The sequence below is a fragment of the Ictidomys tridecemlineatus genome, chromosome 3, assembly GCF_052094955.1.
Source record: "Ictidomys tridecemlineatus isolate mIctTri1 chromosome 3, mIctTri1.hap1, whole genome shotgun sequence".
In the NCBI taxonomy this organism is placed as follows: domain Eukaryota; kingdom Metazoa; phylum Chordata; class Mammalia; order Rodentia; family Sciuridae; genus Ictidomys; species Ictidomys tridecemlineatus.
In genome coordinates this window covers 212,593,562-212,616,074 of record NC_135479.1, presented here as the reverse complement: position 1 = coordinate 212,616,074, position 22,513 = coordinate 212,593,562, and the positions used below count along the sequence as shown (strand labels likewise).

Below are 22,513 nucleotides of genomic sequence, written 5' to 3'. Positions count from 1 at the left end.
GGGGAAGACAAAGGGGGGACAATTTTGCAGCTGCAGCACAGGGTGCTGGCAGCTGAGGAAGCCGATTCCTGGCAAACCCGCTTTTGACCCAAAATACAACCAATAAACACACACTGCATGACACAGAGTGTGCTGACGTGACCAGCAGAAAACCAAACATGGAGAGAAGCTTACACAGGGGACAACTGGTCCTGGAAACCCACCCAGCTCTCCCACTCCCCCACCTGCTGGCTGCTTGCTGGACTGGCTGGGAGAGGTGCATCTGGCAGGGAATTTAGAGGGGTAGGAATGGGAGAGATTGAATTTAGAGACTGAACCCAAGACCAGGAAACACGGGGCTGCAGGTGACATAGGTAACTAAGAATTGGGTCCCCCACTATATGTTCACAGGGCATTTGCTATAGCATGCAGAAGGGCCGTCCTAAAAATCATATAGTGGGGCTGGGGATGTGGCTCAAGCGGTAGCGCGCTGGCCTCACATGCGTGTGGCCCGGGTTCAATCCTCAGCACCACATACCAACAAAGATGTTGTGTCCACCGAAAACTAGAAAATAAATATTAAAAGAATTCATTCTCTCTCTCTCTCTCTCTCTTAAAAAAAATCATATAGTGTTTCCCTACTATATGAGTGGAACCCAGGGGAGATCCTGGGCTACAGTCTTCCAGCATAGACTGGCAATTACTGGGCCCTGGTGGCTCACAGATTTAAAATCTCCAGACCAATTGGCCCACCTAAGCCTAAACCTTGCCTCCAGGAATTCTGCCTATGAGATTACCTCTCTCACTCCAGCAATCCAGAGGGTGGATCATTACGCTCCAGAGGACCCCACCTAAGACTGCTGAGAAGCTGAGAAACTTTTGAACTCCAACAGAAAGAATTCTTTAACTTTTCATTGGTTTCTCTCTCTCTCTCTCTCTCTCTCTCTCTCTCTCTCTCTCTCTCTCTCTCTCTCTCTCTTCCCCTTTTCTCTGTTTAATTGTGACCTTAATGGTACATGGACATTCATACATACTGACATTTGTTTTCTTTAAATCATTTCTAGCATTTTTTTAAAATTTCATTTCTAGCATTTTTGAAGTCAGTTATTTTCATTGTTTGAGGACTAGGATATTTCATTAGTATAGTTTAGTTTTGTTTTGTATTATTTTATTTTTATTTAAAAATTTTTAATATATATATATATATATATATATATATATATATATATATATATATATCTCTTAGCTGTTTCCTTTGATTCTGTTTTTGTCTTTTCTTCTGCTAACAGTCAATCTCTATTGTTCTTTCACTCTTCCTTTAACTTTTTACTTCTTCTTTTCTCCTCCTCCTTCATAATCATCACATCCTGTATCACTTCTGTTCTCTCCTTGTCCACCATTTGAAATTATAAAACCTTTTGCAAACTTGCCATTTTTATTGGAGACAATAACTGAACACATCATTTCTGTGTATTGCGATAATTAACACTGTAGACTTCATAGTAGGAACTATTTGGTTTAATGCTATAAAATTGTTTGCATTGGTTGTTATTATTTGTCTTCCTCTAAACAGTGAGGTACTGGAAACCTTCAGGGACAATACAAGTCCACAGGGTAGAAACTCTACTACCTCAGATCTATACCGCTAGATGGGTAGACACAAAAATAACATGAAAAAACAAGGGAACAAACTGCCCCAAACAAAACAAGATACTTCAATAACAGACTCTAACTATATCACAGTGGAAAAAAATATTAGAGAAGGAATTTAATCAAACTCATCTGTGAAGTAAAGGACAATGTAAGGAGTGAAATCAGAAAGAAAATTCAGGAAGTGAAAGATCACTTTAATAAAGAGAGAGATTCTGAAAATAATCAAGCAGAAATCCTTGAAATGAAGGAATCAAAAAACCAAATTAAGAATTAAATGGAAAGCACTGTCAACAGACTAGATCACTTGGAAGACAGCCTGTACTACAAAACAGAACTTCCAAGAAATAAGGGATAACCTGAAAAGACCAAATTTAGGATTTATTGGGATAGATGAAGGCATAGAGACACAAACCAAAGGAATGTACAATCTTGTCAATGAAATAATATCAGAAAATTTCCCAAACCTAAAGAATTAAAATGGAAAATCAAATACAGGAGGCTTATAGGACCCCAAACATATAAAATCACAATAGACCCAAACCAAGGTACATTATTATGAAAGTACCTTACAGAATAAGGAAAGAATTTTAAAGGCTGCCAGAGTTTAAAAAGGCAGGTAACATTTGAAGGGAAACTAATCCAGATCTCAGCCTTCTCAACCTCAGAGCTAGGAGGTCTTGGAAAAATGTATATCGAGCTCTGAAAGAAAATGAATGCCAGCCAACAACACTGGCTGGTAAAATTACACTTCAGAATTGATGAGGAAATTAAAACCTTCCATGATAAACAAAAGTTAAGGGTTTACAACTAGAAAGCCTGCACTATAAAAATGCTCAATAAAAAATTTTGTGAAGAAGAAATGAAAACCAGCAAAAGGATTACAAGAATAGTCAATCAAATGAGAAACTAATTCAAAGTAAAAACCAGAAAAAATCAAAATAGAAGGGAATAAAAATCATTTCTCAATAATAACATTAAATGTAAATGGCCTAAACCTATTAATCAAAGGACAAAGATTGGCATATTGGATTAAAAAAGAAGACACAAAAATATGCTGTCTCCAAGAGCATATTGTACTCATAAGCAAAGACATCCACAGACTGAAGATGAAAGGATGGGAAAAACATATCACTCACATGGACTGCGTAAACAAGCAGGGGTTTCTATCCTCGTATCAGATAATGTGGATTTCAAGCCAAAAGTTAATCAGAAGGGACAGAAGGACATTTCAGAGTCCTTAAGGGAACTATATATCAACAAGATATAAAAATTGTAAATATTTAGCCACAAACAATGGAGCATCTACATGCAGCAAACAAACCCTTTTCAGCTTCCAGAGTCAAATAGACCACAATACAATAATACTGGGTGACTTTAACATGACTCTGTCACCACTGGATAGACCCTCCAAACAAAAACTAAATAAAGAAGCTGTAGAACTAAAAAATACAGTTGATAATTTAGACTTAACAGACATATATAGAATATTTCATCCATCAATGACTGAGTACACTTTCTTCTCAACAGCGCACAAATCCTTCTCTAATATAGATCATGTTGGCATACAATTGTAATATCACATTAATATATTCTTAGAATCTATGGGGTTATTTTGAGAGTTCCCTTTCCATTGATACTAATTTTGGGATTCTTGCTTTTTTCTTGATTAGACTTGTTTGATTTTTATCAACTTTTAGCAGTACTATTTCTTCTCTATTTCATATATTTATGCTCCTACTTTTATCTTTTCATTCCTACTAATTTCAAAATAATTTGTTATTCTAGCTTCTTTCTGATACAAGTACTTTAAGTTATAAATGTTCATCTGATTACTGTTTCATCCCAGAGATCCTGATATTTTGAGCTTTTATTATCACTTAGTTCAAAGCACTTCTTATTTACTTTTCTTGCACTTTCTTTCTTGACCTCCAAGACATTTATAAGTGTGCCATTTAATTTTGAAATAGTTGACAGGGGGTAGGGGTTGGGGTTCTATATATCTTAAGGTGACTGATTTCTAATGTAATAAAAGATGTAAGAAATACAGTCTGCATGATTTCAAATTTTTTTAAAAAATAAAGGAAATGCTTTTTATATGGATTGTATCGGTTATATATATGTCAAAACATGTCAAAACTGATCAAATTGCATACTTAACATATGTGCACTTTGATTACTTTAATTTTACCTAAATAAAACCATGGGGGAAAAAAAGAAAGCACAGATTTGTTCTAAGTAACTTAATCACACCCCAGGACAAGTCTCAAGAATATTTTCAAGAATATAAAAACATTTAGCACCCAGCAAGGTAAAAGTCCACCATATCCAGCATCCAACAAATACTGCCAAGTGTCTGAGTCCATTCAGGCTGCTACACTAGGTATCAGAGGCTGGGGGCAGGCTTTCCAACAACAGACATTTATTTCTCACTCTTCTAGATGGGAGAGTCCAAGGTCAAGGCCCCAGCAGACTCTGTGTCAGGTGAGGGCTTCTGGGTCCACACCCAGCTCTGCCTCCTGACTGTGTCCTCATATGCTGGGGGGTCGGGGCCTCTTTGGGATCACGTTAGCAAGGACACGAGTCTCATCCCCAGGGTCCCCGCCTTCAAGGACCATCATACTGGGAGTGAGGTTTCAGAATATGAACTTTGGAAGGTCACAGGCAGTCTATGCCACTGAGTATGCAAAGAAGCAAGAAACACCACTTAGAGTTCACAAAAAGAAGCAAGAAAACAATTTATAACCAGAAAACCAATCAGCTGAAATTTAGAAAGAAATGATACAGATGACAGCATCAGAGGACACCACAGCAGTTACTGTCACTGTACCTCCTGGAGAGGCTGGGGGAGCCAGTGACACGCCAGAGAGTCCTGAGCCACCTGGCCAGGTGCAGTGAGGATCTGCTTCAGAGGAGACCTACCCACTTAACGACATCACCACGGAAACTAGGCAAAACAAAACCCAGAGGACACTGAAAGCTAAATAGAACATCAGTTCACGGGGAAAATTCCAAGGCACTAAATTACATCGGCAGAGAATTCATAGGAAAGTAAGGGATGGGAGACAGGAAAAATAACTGAAGAAAAATAACCAAAATTTTTCCAAGTTTGGTGGAAACCATAAACCACCAACAGAAGAGGCTCAAGGAACCCCAAGCCTAAGAACAAGGAAAGAGGACCCTAGTGAATTGCCAAAAACAAGAGATACGCAGAATATCTTTAAAATGGAAAGAAAATAAATGATACAAGCAAAGAAACAGGATAAGAATGAGAGAAGACTTCTGGTCAGAAACATGCTGGAAGACCGTGGAGCAGCATCTTTGAAGGACTGGGTGAAAATCAATTCTATTCCCAGCAAAAACAAAAAACAAAAAAAACCTTCCAAAATGAAATGCAATAAGGATGCTGTCAGGTTCACACAAGCTGAAAGAGCTTATCACGAGCAGATCTGCACCAAGTCCTTCAAGTAGAAGAGAAGGGCACTGGGTGGGAAGCAGGCTCTGTGCAAAGGGATGAAGAAAACCCAAAGTGGTCACCCTCTAGCGTGTTACAAGAATCCTCATTTCTTACTTGGTTTTTGTAATTAGTTGATTTATTTATTGTTGTACTGGGGACGGAACATGTTAGGCAGGTCCTCCACCACTGAGCCACATGCCCCAGCCTGATTTTTATTTTGAGATGGGTCTCACTTAAGTTGCCCAGCCTGGCCTCAGACTTGCTATTCTCCTGCCTTGACCTCCAGAGTCGCACACCACCACTCCTGGCTCACTTTAAATACGGAATACTTGAAGATCATTGGCCAATTAAAGCAAAAACAATGACAATGTCCTGAGTGGTATACAACACACAATAAGAGGAGGGACAGGAGGGAAGTGGGTCTTAGATTACACGAGGGTTGCGCTGTGAGAAGCTAGGGGTGCACCCTGTAAAACTCAGAGCAACTCCTCAAAGAACTTTGGAAGGTCACATGCAGTCTATGCCAGGGAGTGTGCTAGCAGGGAGCCAGGGAGATACAAAGAAACAAAGAAACTTGATACAAAGGGCTGTAGCCACATCATAAGAGGGGGAACAAAGATCCAATGACACAGAAAAACCAAATCTGGTTGAGCACTCCTACTAGGAAGACTCCAAATCTGTAATGCTACAAAATCTGAACCTTTTCAAGTCCCAACATAAAGCCACAGTGGAAATGTGTACACTTGTGCTCACGGGAGAGGTGCAATCCAAAAGCAGGCGCAACAAATACACTGCATATAATGACCTTTGAGGTGTGCAAATAAGGAGCAGAGGAAATTTAAGTGGATGTCAACTTTAGACTTGGATCCCATCCTCTGCAGACACTCGAGGTATCCAGAGTATCTTCATATTCCAGAGTATGAAGACCCTAAAATCTGAAGTCCTTCTGGTCTCATGCATTTTGGATATGGAATACTCAGCCTGTAGCAAGAAAGTAGACTTCTGAAACAGCCCTGTCAATCATCGCATTACAGAAACAGTCGAAACAGGAGACTGGCAACCTTTTTTCTGTCATGGGCCAGACAAAATATGTTAGAGTTTTTTGGGCTACATGTTCTTTTTAATTTTTTTCCTCTAACTCTTTAAAAATGTAAAAACCATTCTCACACAACAAGCTCCACATCAGATCTGGCCCGCAGGCTGTCATCTGCCAGTCTCTTGTCTGAATGCCCCAGTTAAAAAACGGAGGTTGTCAAATTAGGTAAAAAGCAAGGCCCCGCCGTACGCTGCCAATAAGGAACCACTGTCCCTGTAGAAACCCAAATGTGTTAACAGGGAAAGGGTCGAGAAGGGTGTCCCCTGTGGATGTCACCGAAGGAAGCCCAGAGGGGCTCTGCCTGCCTCAGGCAGCCGGAGCCAGGGAACTGCAGGAGGGAACACAGTGACTCCATGAGTCCTAGCAAAGGTCCTGCTCGTGCACAGGACAGAATCACCCCGAACATTTTTGGACCTAATAACAGAGCTTCGAAGCCCATGGAACAAGATCGACAGGTCCACAAAAGCAGTCAGAAATGGCAAGGCCCCTTTCTTAGAGACAGAGCAAGGACATGGAGGTGACAAGTGGTACAGAGGACCTGGGCCACCACCAGCTGAGAGGACCAGCTTGGGACTATGCAAGGGTACAGTCGCAGCAGCAGCATGCGCCTGTTTCCAACAGCCCACAGGCACTGACTGTCATGGACCGAGTCCTCGGTCACAAGACAAGCTCCAGAACATTTAAAAGGGTCAATCCATGTAAACCATGTTGTCTGACCACAGTACAATTGAATGAGATGTCAATGACAGAAAGCTATCTGGGAAATCTCCAAACATTTGGAAACAAAATGACACATTCCTCAAACTATAAAAACTCCAGAAGGAAACACAGGAGGAATTCTTTGTTTGAGCAAAAAAAAAAATTCTTACAACACCAAAAAATACAATCTATGAAAGAACTTCTCTTCCAAAGACAGTACTATGAGACTGAAAGGGAATATCTGCAAGTCACATTTCTGATAAAGGTCTCATAGCCTCAAAATATAAAGATCTCAATAACAAGGAAAAGTACAAAAACGGACAAGAGTATTTTTAAAAACTCTATATCACAGAAGCTGAGTGAATGGTCAGCAGCACACGAAAAGATGTTCAAGACTATTCGTCATTAGGAAAATGCAAATTAAAACCTCAATAAGATGATGCTAAAGACCTATTAAAATTAAAAAAAAAAAACGGCAATATCGGATGTGGGCCAGGAAGAACGGGGGGCCTGCAGGGGAATGTACTGCGATACAGCCAGACTGGAGAACAGCTGGGCAGGCTCTCAGGAAGTGAGACACACCTGTCCTGTGGACGGCCACTCTCCTCCTAGGTGTTCCTACAGGAGAAAGGAGATGCACACGCAGGGTCTGCACACCACTGACAGCCGGTTGAGTCTGTTGTCCTTCCAATAAGACTGATGTGTTGGGATTGTGATCGTCCCCATTTTACAGATGAGGACGCTGAGGGTCACACAGACCACAGTTAGGCCAAGGTGCCGGCTCACAGTGCGGGCTAGGGTCTTTTCCTGGACTGAGCAGGGGTGTGAGGCTCTCCTGGCATGCAGGCAGCAGCAGACCACGGCTCCAGTCAGCTCTGGGTCAGGAGGGGAACCTCCGGGCACCCTATGGTGTGCCTGCCACTGAGCTGTGGGGGCCGGGGGGCCAGGTGGGCTCAATGTCATTGGACACGATACCTTTATTTTATTTATTATTTTTATGTGGTGCTGAGGATCGAACCCAGGGCCTCGCACTTGCTAGGTGAGTGCTCTACTGCCGTGCCCCAGCCCCAGCCCTCAATGCACGTTTTCTGTATGCTAGTTTCAACTTATTACAGTTTCCTGGGATGTGACCCCTGCCAGTGAGGGGCACAGGCACGGAACATTTTTAACTGAATACCCCAGTTAAAAAACGGAGGTAGTCAAATTAGGTAAAAAAGCAAGGCCCAGCCTGATCCCAGGCAGCTTTGTTTATAAAGTGAAAACACTCACACTGGAAACAACTCAGAAGCTCACCAGCAGGTGAAAGGAGGTAAACAAATCGTAGTACATCTCTATAACCCAGCTCTGCTCAGGAATAAGAACGCGTGAGCGGCTGGTGCACTGAGCAACCGGGGCTCGAAATAACCACGGAGCGCAGGAGCCAGGCAGAGGGACGCATGCTGTGATTCCATTTATAAAAGGTTCTAGCAAGTGGAAAGTAATCTCTAGAGACAGAAGGTAGGGGCGGCTGCCAGGGAGGGGGTGGCGGAGCAGGGCCGGGAGGCAGGGAGCACAACCCCGCACCTGGCAGCCTCCTCCACAGGTGACAGTGTCGGGCACACACGCGTGCAAGGGCTCATGGAGCTGTACCTGCCAACAGGACCTGTTTTGTTTATACGAATCATGTCTCTATGGCTGAAAAATCAAAAGAAAAAAAGGCAGTCAAAAAATAGATCTTCCGTACGATCAGCCGTCACACTTCTGGGATACGTCCCAAGGAGATGGAGTGGGCGTGTCGAGGACGCTCCTGCCTGTGTGGGCTGGCGGCTGCACTGTCCACAGAGCTGGGATGTGGGGCGAACCCGGATGCCCATCAACAGAGGAGCAGATAAAGGACATGCGGGCACAGACGCAAGGGAGCATGACTCAGCCACAAAGGGCAAGGACGTCCTGCTGTCCACAGAAGAAAGACGTCCCGTCAGGTGGAACCAGCCAGGCACAGAAGGACCCGCTCACATGTGCTCTCTCGGTGGAAGCTAAAACATGCCCACCTGAAGCAAAATAGTGGTCCTGGGGGACTGGGGTGGGTGCAGGGCGGGGCAGGGTGGGAAAGGGAGGCTGTAATTGATCAGCACCTGCTGTATGCATGATGGAAATGTTGCACAGACCCCATTAATAGGTACAAACTTTTTTAAAAATGACACATGGGACTTGATCACATCTGGGTTAAAGAAACAGAACCAGCCTCAGCCAGGCCAGGCAGGGAAGACAGACTTCAGTATCGTTCTTCAAGCTGAAGGCCTGAGTCACACTTTTTGTACATGACGGGTGTGTCCAAGAGAAACAAGAAGATCCCAACATACACTTTTCATCAACACACACATGGTTACTTTTATAGTATAGTCATAATGGTTTTGGAAACAGCCTCTGTTTAAGGTTGTCACACATCAAGCCTCAGCTGCAGACAACCGTCCTCTGCCCTTTGCCACAGAAAGCACAGCCGGGAAGAAGTGGATTTCAAGTCACTTCTAGGGGCAGTTTCTGGAAATGCTGTCACTGATGGTCTGCATGTTTCCTACATACCTGCCGATTCTACAACCAGGAGACAGATTTTAACCCTGTCTGTGGGTTTACAGACCAGAGATCCAGGCACACAGTGGGCAGGAGGGCTCTGGGGTTGGCCTTCCGCGATGCAGACCCGAGCTCCCACTGTGAGCCGGGCAGTCCTGGCTTAACTGTGGCCTGTGGGATCTGAACTACCTCCTCCACCCTGTTTCCTCATCTGTACAACAGGGACAATCACAGCCCCTACAGGTCAGTGTTGTTGGGAGGAAAACCATATCAACTGATGCTCTGCGTTGGGCACAAGGTGTGGGGCAGGGTGGGGCTAGGCCGCTGCCCGCTGTTACTATTTTGTTATTTTTAATGTCTTGGGTAGAAATGTTGATTCGGGCCCTTTTGTCTGTCATCCCCCAAAGGTCAGGACTGGGTTGATTAGCAGCTCCTGGGAAAGTTCTATGTCACCAAGCAGAGATTACAATGGTCAGATGTCCCCCGTAACCTACAGCACCAAGTGAACCAACCCATGGGGGGCAGAGAGGGCATGTGCATGGACCTGGTTTACTTGGAAGAATAGGCTGGAATTACGGGGGTTCTGGACCCAGGACCCATTTCCTTTGCCACCATGTGAAAGCCAGGTGTCCTCTGTTGCAAAATGAGGAACCAGCGTTGCCCCACCTGTCCCTGGGGTCCCCTGGTCTTGGTGCCTTTTGATTACATTCTGTGTGGATAAGCAGAGGCTTAGCTCTGAAACTCTGCTCTGAGCAACTAAGTTCCCTATTTTTAATCACAGGACTGTACCAGACGATCCACTCCGACCTGCGGCAACAAAACCTTGCCGTGAAATGACTGCGGCAATCCATGATGCGTTGCAAGTTGGACAAGCTGAAAGCTATACAGTTCTTGGGTGTGAAATGTCTCAGTCTATAAAAAGAGATGGATGGTATTTCAGAAGCTCGAGGCACTGAGATAAGAGAGTTGCAAACTTAGCACTATGACTTGCCCAGCTGCAGCGCCCAGCCCAGGCCGCACTGCCGCTCCTCTCCTCCTCGGGTGGATCTGGGGGAGACCGGATTAGTGGTTCCCTGTGGGAGCAGAGGTGGGGGGCAGGGCAGCAGAAGGGAGCATCTGAGAACTTGTCCAAATACCCATGGCTCTTGCACCACCGCGGATACGCCCTGGCTGAAAATGGGGTCGAGGTCAACAGTGTGGTGTGGGAGAGCTTCCAGGGATTTCTAACCAAGGAACCTCCACTGCTCCCTGATCCCAGCCCTTACAGGGAAGCCAGACCCTGTAAACCAAGAGTCGTCTTACAAAACAAAGATAAAACAAAGATAAAAGACACTGGGAGAGAAGGGGCACTCCCAAAGATTGGGGCTCCATCAACTTGATCAGGGTAATGGTGGCACCTGCTCCTATTACAACACAGCCATAAGGATAGAACGTTACCCCCGATTTTTATCTACTTTACTTACATATTATGGGTTGCAGAGGGTTGAGTGCAGGGTTTCATGCATGCCAAGCATGTGCTCTACCACTGACCTACTCCCCCTGCGATTGTTTTAAGAGACAGGGTCTGGCTATGTTGCCTGGGCTGTCCTGAACTCCTGCCTCAGCTTCCCGAGTAGCTAGAAATACAGGGGCATCCACTACCCCCAGCTCTCCCCCAGTTTCCAAATCAGTAGCTGAGACCAGAAGCAAAAGCCCTTCCTTGACCAGAAGTAGGTGCTGCTGCTGGGATGTCAATGCCCTGAACACTAAGGAGCGCACACCCGGGCTGAGACGCCTGAGAACGTCGAGCCCATTGGTGGGGGGACGGGGAATCTCCACCGTCTCGGAAGCTCGAGTCGGCCTGAGGTCTGCAGAAGGTCTTGGGGAGAAGGGCAAGAAAGAATCTCCCGTGAGACCTGGAGCCCTCAAACCTCCACCTCAAGCATGGTTGGAGTCTAAATTCACACGACTTAGTGTAGAAACCAGAAGTTCTCATGGTCAGAGGACTCTGAGCAGTAACCACCACAAAACGGTTTTATGGTGACCTGCTCACAACCCAAGGCACACTGAACTCTCCCAGGAGGAAAATCAGCACTCCCACCAAAGAGGAGCTCAACAAAACATTACAAAACAACCGAACAAAAATGTCCACCATGAGAGGAAAGTGTCTCCACAAAAGTAAGACCGACTCCTCATCAATGAAAGAAAAGTAGAAAAATGGATGCAGAATTATGCAAAAGCTGCATTCGAAATGGTTAACAACTCAACAAAATACCAACAAGATCCTCTGTTTAAATAAGTTGATTCAAATGTTCATAAAACAAAAGAAAAATTAAGAAAAAAAGAGAAGAGAAGCTTTGCACAAAAGAATAAGGAAAGGAACCAATACTAATCAATGAGCAAGAATAGGAAATCCAGGAGTAAAGATCCACCTTCCAGAATTTACTGGAATGTGATGTGTAATAGTTGTGGGATTTCAAATTAGTAAAGAAAAGACAGACTGTTTGATTAATGTTATAAGGAACAATGGGATAGTCTCCAGTGGGAGGCCGTTTAATCCATATATCCTACACATATTCTATGCAAGGTAAATTAAACATAAAAGTTGTTGAATAAATTTTAAAAAAACCTTTTAGTGAGAAAGGTTATTTAAAAGGGGACAGTAAACCCAATTGTCTCAAAGCAGAAGATTAAAATGTATAAATACACAAAGTGAACATTTATTACACTGAAATACATTATATGGAAAATTTTAAAAATTCACGATTGAGATATGAATTCTAGGTTTTCTTAATTCCCCTTCACAGACTTTCATAAGAAAAATCTTACTAAGATTCTCTTCTAAAAGAGAATTTTCTTCAAGAGAAAGAACTGCAGCATAGTGTTCCACTGAATGAAAAGTCAACCATTTGTTTAACCCACTCTCCTTTGATGACGTGTTGGCTTTCTCTTTGATGAGAAGGACATGGGAGTACCATTCTGTAATTCCTAAATGATGTTTTGCTTTCATTCTCTTACGAACAAAGCTGCTGTGAACCTTCTGGTCAAGACTTTGGGTAGACGTCCACATTTCTTTGCATACACCTGGGATTAGGACTGCGAGTTATAAAACAGGCACATGTCTGATGTTAGAAGAAATCGTCACACAGTCTTTCTATTCACACCAAACACTATCAAGAACTATGAATCCCTAAATTTAGGATTAAAAAGGAAATTCCACAAGCCTTCCCCATTCATCACGCTCAATGGTGATACATGGGAAGTATTCCCCTTAAAGACAAAAATTATCATTTCTATTCAATACCGTCTCAGAAGGTATCACATAATAAACATAAATAAAATATGTGAAGATTATAAAAGATTAAAATGTATTATTTTCAGATTATTTTAGTATCTTAGTGGAAAATCCAGTGACTCTAAAATAAAATAGGAACTCTGTGATGTGACTGGATAAAAGATTAATGTAAAAAAAACTGCATACTTACATAACAACCCACTAGAAGACGCTATTTTAAATCATCCCATCTACAGCAACAGCAGGAACTAAGAGGTGCCTGGTACATATAATTTTTATGGGGGGAAAAAATCACAAAACACTGCAGTACACCATAAAAGAAGAACTAAACAAATGAAGAAATTTAGCACATTTCTTGGGGCAAGACTTCATATCATAAAAATAGGTATTCTTCCCCAATTAACCTATAAATTGAAGGCTGTGCTCACCAAAATACCATTAGAACCTCCACCCATCTTGACAAGAGAAACAAAAGGACAATTTTAAATAAGAATAAGGAGAACGGCTCGTTCATGTGACAAAGATGTTCCCTGTAGTACTGTGTGTACTTGCAAATATGAGAAACAACCCAAATGCTAATCTACATGAGATTGGGTGAATAATCTGAGATTATTCACACGCGAAGATATGATATAGCAGTTAAAACAACTGTCCTGGTACTCATATCAATATGGAAAATCTAGAAAATTGAATGTAGAACTGTGAAATCAAGTTAAAGTACATGCACATTACCATAGCATTCACAGAAATTGAAAAACAGAAAGAAAACCTAAACAACCTCTAACCAACCAACATGTTTGCCATAAGTGTGTGTTAGGCAGCTTTGAGATGCTCCCAAAGTACCCCGCTTCCTGGTGCCTAACCTGTGCAGTCCTCTCCCACACGCAATAGGGTTGCTGGCCAATAGTGGGGGTGGAAGTGATGGCATGTCACCACTGAGATTAGGTCATAAAAGGACTGTTTCCACCTTGGGCGTCCAGGTGCACACCTTGGATCACAGGTGCCCTGTCTTGAGAACATTCATGGTGAGGAATGGGGGCTCCTGCCAATCACCGTGTGAGTGAGCCTGGAAGCAGCATCTGCCAACATCACAACTGCAGCTGGTGAGAGGAAACCCTGAGTGGGAACCAGCCAGCCCACCACACTTCCCTTCCCAACCCTCAGAACTGTGCGAGAAACAGTGATGAGGAACTGATAAGTCTTGGGGAAAATCATTATGCAGCATATATTTATATATAATGTAGAGTACTTATATATCTAGTGAAATGGTAAATGTGTAGCAATTATATTTATCAATTTCAGGATAAAGGGTAACTCTGGGGAAGGTGTGGGAATGAGGTGTTGGCTTTGCTTTTTTTTAAAATTTCTTCACATTTTTGAAGAATATATATCACAGAGTCAACATGTTAAATCTGGATGCTCCACAAGTGTGCCCGAGGTGTGTGGGGTCAACCTTCTGTGTACGTGGGTTCTTCCTCGATGGAGTCAACCAACACAGATTAAAAATATTTGAAATAAATCGAGTCTGGACTGACCAGGTACAGACTTCTCACCATTGTTCCCTACGCAGTGCAGCACAACAACCAGTTATGTGGACTGACACTGTACCAGGAAAGGATGGTTTAGAGCATACGAGAGTGTGTGTTCAGGTTCTGGGCAACGGTACACCAAGGGACTGGAGTGCCCACGGGCTGTGGCATCCTCCAGCCGTCCAGGGCTAATCCCCCACAGACACTGTCATTTTCTGACATTTAAAACATCTATCTACTCCTTAAACATTTTATAATTGAAAATGAAGGATTTTAAAAAGGAAAGGCAGGATAACCATTCCATTTATTAGAGCTCTATAGAGCACCAACAGCTCCTGTAATTGCAGCCCTGAGGGATGCAATTACTTTAATGGCTAAGTAATTTGCATTGAAGAGGGGACATACATCAGGGTATATTCCCACAGCCAGCATAATCAAATGTTTAAGCACCAAAACCTTCAATCCACTTTAAAAAAGCAACAACACCAAAAATCTTATGTAAGAGCACCTAACAAATAATTCAGGAGAAACAATGTGGTCCTGCCCAGAGAGACTCCATATTAAGCCATTTCCAACAGCAATTCACTTGGGAAACTCACCACCGCTCCACTCCGAGGTATTCAGCAAAGCGGACGTGAGGACAGCTGTTGCCTAGTATCCGTATTTAACGAGAGAACCGAAATGGTGTGCAAAAGTGCTTTAGTTCTTAAGATCCCCTCAGTCAAAAAGAAGTAAATTATTCACAGTTGGAAAATACGGTGGCATTTCGGGTGGTGTGGTCCCACTCACCCCCACACTCAGCGACACTCACTCAGTGGCAGCCCAACAGGCAGAAGTTAATGCACATGGAAAAGTGGGCGTCCGATCTCAAGGGTGGAAAACACGGCTAATCTCGAGGACTTCAGGTCTGCTCACCTGCACCAAGTCGATTAAGTGTGCGTTGACACCTAGCAAGGTGCCCCGCCAGGTACCCACGTGTCCCAGGCTGGGGTTTATCATACAGAATATGAGCTGGCCTATCAGTCCAGAGGTAGCTTTTCCTTTTAATACCGCTCTTCTTGGGGCTGGGGTTGTGGCTCAGTGGTAGAGCACCTGCCTCACACACATGAGGCACATGAGGCACTGGGTTTGATCCTCAGCACCACAGAAAAAGACATAAAGAAAGATTGTATCCATCTACAACTTAAAAATTTTTTTAAAAAAATATTGCTCTTCTTCCATTCCCCAAATTGTTGGGCACTTTGAGAAACACTGGTGTGCAGTCAGAGGATGGGAAGGACCACTCCCCTGCTCCAGTGACCAGGTGCAGACTATGGTTCAGGTATCAAAACCCAAACTCCCTCCCTGGCAACTCTGCTGTGATCCTGTGGCATTTCCTGGCCTCTCCACGTTCTTCAGCTGGACTGGAACAGAGTGAAGGTGCCTATGAGGCTCCTGGGGGCCGGTCCAGCATCCCTCCCTGTCCCTCAGCTCTGTCTCATGTTTAAGGCTTTTCCCCATCAAGTCAAATTTCCTTTCCCTCCCACGACACAGAGATCTCCTACTTCACTCTGAGCCCGTCTTTGCCTCTTCTGCTCCTCTCTGTTGTCAGTAGTGGTTCAACCCCAGGGATCTACCATTCCTCTCTCCCTTGGCATCTAACCAGCACAACATCAGCATTTCACTCTGTCTCTGACTCCAAGGCCAAGGCAGCCCCGATTTTTTCAGCCCTTTGAACTCCAGGTCTGATACGCTGCAGCCATCCTGGCCACCTACCTGGGCAGACTGTACGTCCATGAGTTTCCGGCAGCTCAACTGCGTGCTGGCTCCTTTGGCTGGCCTCCTCCTGGCCAGCCTGGACTGCTAGCCGCTAGGGCCCCATCCGCCCTAAAGCCAGGTGCTGCCTGAACTCCGTCAGAGCAGCCTGCTCAGCTTTCACAGGAAGACCTGCCGGTCCTCAAGCTAGACTCTGCAGAGCAACTTGCTGGGTTGCCCCACACCACCCTTCAAATAAGTTTCACAAGAAAAATGGGCTCCTTGGTCTTACTATTTTAGGATTTTGAGAAAAAGCAATGATAGGTATTTATTTCTTATTTCATAATGAGGATTGTGTTGAGGGAAGAATATACACAGCTTGTATATGAATGTTCTTCTTTATGTTCCTTTAACTGTCAAAGACCTGTAATTCAGGGCCTGGGTGCATATGGTTCAGTGGCAGAGCATGGGCTTAGCAAGTGTGAGGCCCTGGGTTTCACAGGCAGCACCCCAAAAATAAAACACAAAACCTTGGGACTCAACACCAAGGCCCCAGGGCGGATATGTATTCTGGGTGCACGGCCACTCCCACCTGACCTGAGAGGTAACTATAGTGACTCTCGGTTACTGAGCACTTGCCCTGTGCTGAGCATGGACATGGATTATCTCACTGCATCTTCCCAACAAGCCTGCCACCCATTCTGCTCTCTGGGCGAGACCTGGTGACCAAGGACAGGCTTGACCTGCCCTGCAGCCCTGCTTCCCAGCTGGTGCCCTTACACTAAGTGCCCGCTGAACATGAGGAGCGCTCACCTGCGCACGGGCTGGCAGCAAAGCCCACCCTCTTGTGCGCTCTGTCGAAGACCACGTAGAAGCCTTCCATCACAGTGGCACCGATCACCAGCGCGTTGGTGGAGGAGGAGATGCCGAATCGGTAGCACTCGTAGTTCAGGCCAGCCCCCATCATGGGCTGGATGTACAGCTGTAGGGGAAGAGGGGAGGGAAGAAGAAGAAATGGCACCAGTCGGACGACATCACAAAACAGTGATGGTCACCGTAGGCTTGAAGGCCCCCCTGGTGAAGGGAAGCCACAGAGAGACAGATGGCAGCATAGTCCCTGCCCCCAGGAGACAAGATCAAAAGCATAGTGACATCCATGCTTATGGAAAGGGACAGAAACACGAGGACAGGCTACCTGTAACTTACGCAGGCACGTGCTTACAGAAGGAGTCTGTCTGTCTGTCTAATCAGACCAACATGGAGAGGGGGGCCTCACTGCACTTCCCATGTGCAGGGAAGGTAAGGAGAGGCCCCCGAGGCAGGAGGTGACTGTCCTCCGGGTCGTCTGTAGGTGGACATCCCGTGGCTGCTGTTCTGGGGAACTGTCCCTGCAGTACGGCCCTGTCATTGTTGGACTGTCTGTCTGCAGACCCTGGCTCAGGGCCACAGGAACCACACCTCCTCCCTAGATGTCACCACCTTGGCAGAGGGTGACTCTGTGACTGTGTTGAGTGAACGATGGTGCCCAGCCTGACCGAGTCCAAGGACACTGATCTATAGATGCGACCAAGCAGCTCCCTAACACTGGGCAAACCAAACTCGGATCTTTTACTCGGTCCTTTCTGCGTATGTCCCAGTAGATTTTTCCAAGCCATACATCTTGTAATATTGGGAAGCTTCAGTCTTGCTGGATCTCAGAATAAACTGTCTGCCCTAAACTAAAATAGCACAAATAGAAAAACTAGTGGCATTTAGGCTGAAAGTAAGTACATTTTTAAGGTTATGTTAAAAAAAAAATCAGAATTGCCCTGTCAGCTGACACTACAGTATGCTATTATTTTTTAATTTTATTGGTGCATTATGATTATACATAATAGCAAGATTTATTATGCCCTATTTGCACACATATCATAGATATAACCTGACTCTTCTGCACTGGTGGTCATCTGCCTGCCTATGATTGCTGAGGCCCACCCTGAACCTTGTGGCAAGAAGCCCTGAGGATGCCCTGGGTGTCAGTACAGGGGCTGGCTGGGCAGGGCCAGCTGCTCAGGGGTGACTCCCCACGTAATCCCTGATGGGCACAGCAGCAAAGGGAGCTTCCTCCCCCAGCAAGGAGGGGGACCAAAGGAATAGTGAGTGACCTGAGTGAGAACCCAGGACAGCAGCAGGGAAAACAGATCTGTACATGAAAATGTGAGCGGGTCAAGGTCAACCCCCAAAGTCTCCCATCTCCAAGAGGGAGTCACAGTGAATTCTCATGAGGACACAGCAAGGGCTCCTTCAGCTTCCCCACTAGCTTCAGCTCTTGTGGCCAGGAGGAGCCGTGGACAGAGAGCTCTCTGCTTGCCTGCACTCCCCACAGCTGCTTCTCCCGGGTCCTGGGCTCTGTCAATCAACCCTCATGCCCTTATTTACCACTTCTTGCTCACCTTTGTCCTCAGGCTGGCTTTGGACACTGGCTACAAACCACACTGATGAGACAGTGTCCACGTATTGCAGTTTGACTGACCAGTTGTTATAAACAACACATTATTTTAAAGATGCTGAAAATCAATCTTTCTAACAGCCGTCTCTGCAGGGTGCTCATCCAAGGTTATCTGGAAACGCCTACGTTACTCCCTCTCCTTCACAGTGTGAAAGAAGGGCCAAGCCACCTGCTCCAAGTTACTCGGGATTCAAGGGTGGTGCTGACGGTGTCACTTAAGCCCCCATGCCTGGCCTGTGTGTCCTCTGCTGAGCTGCCTCTCCTGTGGCTTTCTGTCCTGCCTCCCAGGACCCCGGGATCTGAACAAGGAACAAGTGGTATTGCTTTCTCCTTCAGAAGTCAGTCCCCTCCCGATTCTCCAGTCCCAGCCTTTATCTCCCATACACAGATCACAACGGGGACACACTCCTGTGTCAGCCAGCAAGCACCTTCCCTCTGCTGCCTGCCAGTGTCCAGAGGAAGGCCGTCTCTAAACCTCAAGGTGCTCATCTTCATCCCCCAGGAATTAATAATCAACAGAGAGGAGACACAAGATGACTTTTACAAAGAAAACAGAAGTGAAATGGAAAGAGGAAAACAGCACAGAATACATCCTAAATCGATGGCCCCACCCCCGAGGAGTGGACTGGCAAACATGCAGCGTGCCTTTGAAGGGCAAGTGCACAAACGGGGGATTCTGTTCAGCGAGTCTCAACAAGAGCCGGGCTTGTTTGAGCTGGGTCTTAGAAGACGGGAGGAATCTGCACACACGGAGGAGGAGAGATGGTATCCCAGGGCCGGCGCTGGTGGAACTCGGGCCAGGAGATGGGAGAGGCTGGGGCACCCCATGAGGGCCGGGGGTGGTGGGAATCGGCTGCAGAGGAGGAACCAGCCTGCCGGGGGAGCTGGTGGTGAGAGGATCTGGGCTAGAGCTATGGGTCGGGGAGGGGTTGAGGGATGCCGTCTACTCAGGCGCTCAAGACAAAGGAGTCTGTCTGTGGCTACTGGAATTACAGTAAAAAATAATGGTGCCTCCATCGCCGAATAAAATGGTGTGTGGCACATGTTACAAAAGTGCTACCCCTCTTCATGGCCACCCTCCATAATGTGTCTCCGTGGCTCCTCCTACTATGAGGGGCTTCTCTATTCCCAGCCCTGGAATCTGATGACCTTGGGGTCCTTTGGAGGGTACTGAGGAGGAGAGGGCTGCCAGTTCTGAGCCCAGAGGTCAGGGGTCACAGCAGGGATCCTCTCCTTAGAACCCAGTTGCAATGTCAAAGTCAGGTATGGAATGCAGAAAGACACATGGACCCACCATGCTGCCCACCTGGCCCCCAGACTATGCTTAAGGCTACCCTCCAGCCCCCTGTTCTGGGGCCAAGGAAGCCCAGCGCCCCCTACTGACCAGAGACAGGTGAGCCAGCATGGCGGAGACCAGCAGACCTGGGGGCTCAGCACCAGTGTGTGCCTGGGGGAGAAGGCTGTCCAGTGGGGGGTGTGGCACCTGTAATGCACGGGCCTCTGCACAGAGCCCCGGGTTCTGCTCCTTCCTGTAGGAAGCACAGAGGGAGCAGAGGTTCGCGTAGGTACCTGAGGCAGGATGGTGATGCGGAAGGATCGGCTCGAGTTCTCCTCCCTCAGGTAGATGGAGATCTTAGGGAAGTAGGACCAAGGCGTTTCAGAATTCGCCCAGCACGCCAGCTGGGCCCCGCTCCAGAACCCGTCAGAAAATTCTGGAATCTAGACAAAACAAGATCCCGTGAGAAACAGGGAGCAGTCTCGCCGCGCGTCAACAGGAAACAGTGCCCGGCTTGCCTGGTCCCCTCGCCAGACGCCCACGGGCACAAACAGCATTTCATGTGGACAGAGTGGCAGGGACTCCAGCCCCTTGGGGGTGTTGGTAACAATGAAATGATAATCGTAAAAGCTGCTCAGACTCACGGAGCGTGACACTGGGCTGATGCAGCGCTAGTGACTTGGCCCCCAGCCCCAGCCAGGTGGCCACGGGACCCCTTCACTTTGCAGATGAGGCGACCAAAGCACAGAGAGGGGCTGGAACTGCCCCAGGCCACACGGTGGTGGGTGGCAGCCCCTTAGAAGAGAGAAACCCTACTGTGACCCTCAGGGCCCTTTTGGGCGTTGCTGCCCTCTGGATTCCTGACTCCCGCGAGGTCCAGTCCTCCAGATCTTGGCTCGGGTGCCACCTTGTCCCTGATCCTCATGGAGCGCCCACGGCCCCCACCGCACACCTGTCCTGCAGCCTTCCTCCCCGAGGCCCTGAGCCCCGGACACTTCCTGGTGTGGGGCAGCTCTGCTTCCAGCCCCAGAGCCTAGGCCCTCTCTCCCTGGCCCCCTTAAGTCCTGACGCCTGAGTATGGATGAGGCTCAGGGGTGGGGGGAAGAAGGCACCCAGGGACATCAACATGGCCACCAGCTCAGGGCGCCCCCTTGTGCCTCACTGGGAGCGGGAGGGGCGGAGCCAGGCCCACCTATGCGGATCCTGCAGGTTCCTGACCCCTGTGTCTCTCCCAGCAGCCTCCCCACAGCCTCCCCTCCTCCACCTGGGGCAGGACCACACACCCGACCTGTGTTGAGGCAGAGGTAGGAGAGGACAGAGGGAGTGAGGAGGGATGTCTGTCCAGGGAGCCGAGTATGAGCTCTGGGCCAGGTGGACACACCCCGGGAGGGGCGGCAGGTGGGAGCCACAGCTGGAGTCCTCACGGCTCAGGGAGGAGAGTTTAGGGAAGGAGGACCGAGGCGAGCACAGGGAGGCACCTCAGCCCACCCCAGATCCCCCCGGAATACAGACCCACCCAACACTAACTCAGCACCCCACCTGAAGCACCCAAGCCTAGGGACAGGGCCCAGGGTTCTTATTTCCTTTAACTCTCTGAATGCAGCCCTCTCCTCACTAGAGAGGAGACAAGGCAGCAGAGCCGGGAACAGGCACCTAGCAGGGAGAGGAGCGGCAGGTCCTTGGGCCCGACCCTCCAGGACGACGATGCACGCTGTGGACTCTCTGCCCGATGGCGCGGAATGAAATCAGAGGATAATTTTAGACAAGGCAAGCAGATGCCGTCAGCTCACTTCTTCTCCCCAAGTGAGTGGCTGCTGAGCTCTCAGGAGGCTCCCGCCCCAGGCCCACAGAGCCCAGGCAGGGGACGCCTGCTGTGGCCACCCACCGACCCTTCACACTCACCCCGGGGACACTGGTAAACATCAACCATTCAGAGCGCCCAGCCTGAGGAGACCCATGACGACTCCGCGGGCACAGCCCCCCTGATTTAAGGTGGGTCTCGGGTCCCACAAGCTTCCTGGCTTCTCAGCACTAAAGCCCTGACGTGGCGTTTCTGGATCCCGCGGATGCTGGGCAAGCTGGTCATGGGCTCTGGTCCCTGCTGCAGCTGCCAGGATGCCCCGCCACCGCCGAGTCACACAGGCTCCACGTCCTCCCCTCGTCCTTCCTTGCTGTTTCCCTTGTGTCATGTGGACTTGCTGCTCTTCCCATGCAGCTTTAGACTTTGGAAGTTTTGGTTCAGGACAATTGGACCCCCTCTTGCTCCCCACGTTTCTGCTATAAGCTCCAACAAAGTGACAGTTATGCATCTTCTTATCAGTCCATCCTGGTTCCATGGCGGGACACCAGCCCCACGTGACCACCAGCACACCGGCTTTGCACGGAAATGCTCACTTTTGGTGATCTTGCAGAGACGGCCTCAAGTGCGCAGATGCCACAAAAAACACCTACAAAGTCACAAGCGGTGTCCAAACAAGTCGTAGTGGTGCCTCGTTGGGCGTTTCGCGGAAGCTCTCTCCACCAAGTGCCGAGCACACACCAGCTCGGGCCGTTTCACCCAAACTCCCTCAACAGCCCCAGAGAGGAGAAGGCGGAGGCTCTCTGAGGGCAGCTCTCTCCAGGCACCCAGCCACTGAGTGGCAGAGGCTGGACCCCACCAGATTCCGCTGGACCCCAGTGCTGTATTCTGTCCGGTGCTTTCTGGCCCACCCTGATGTCCTGACTGTCCAGACAATCAGGGTGACACTGAAAGTTCCAGCAGCCAGGTCCCAATTTTAACTG

General features: G+C 47.3%; 1 protein-coding gene across 1 annotated transcript in view; it reads right to left on the bottom strand.

Annotated features, from left to right (window-relative positions):
* Bace2 (beta-secretase 2) overlaps positions 1-22,513 on the bottom strand; it is an 81,560-nt gene that overhangs the window by 3,888 nt on the left and 55,159 nt on the right. Inside the window, exons 7-8 of the mRNA XM_078044671.1 lie at positions 20,026-20,175; positions 16,782-16,950 (exon numbers count right to left, since the gene is read on the bottom strand). Coding sequence (XP_077900797.1) covers positions 16,782-16,950; positions 20,026-20,175 — 319 coding nt within the window. The remainder of the gene's footprint in view (positions 1-16,781; positions 16,951-20,025; positions 20,176-22,513) is intronic.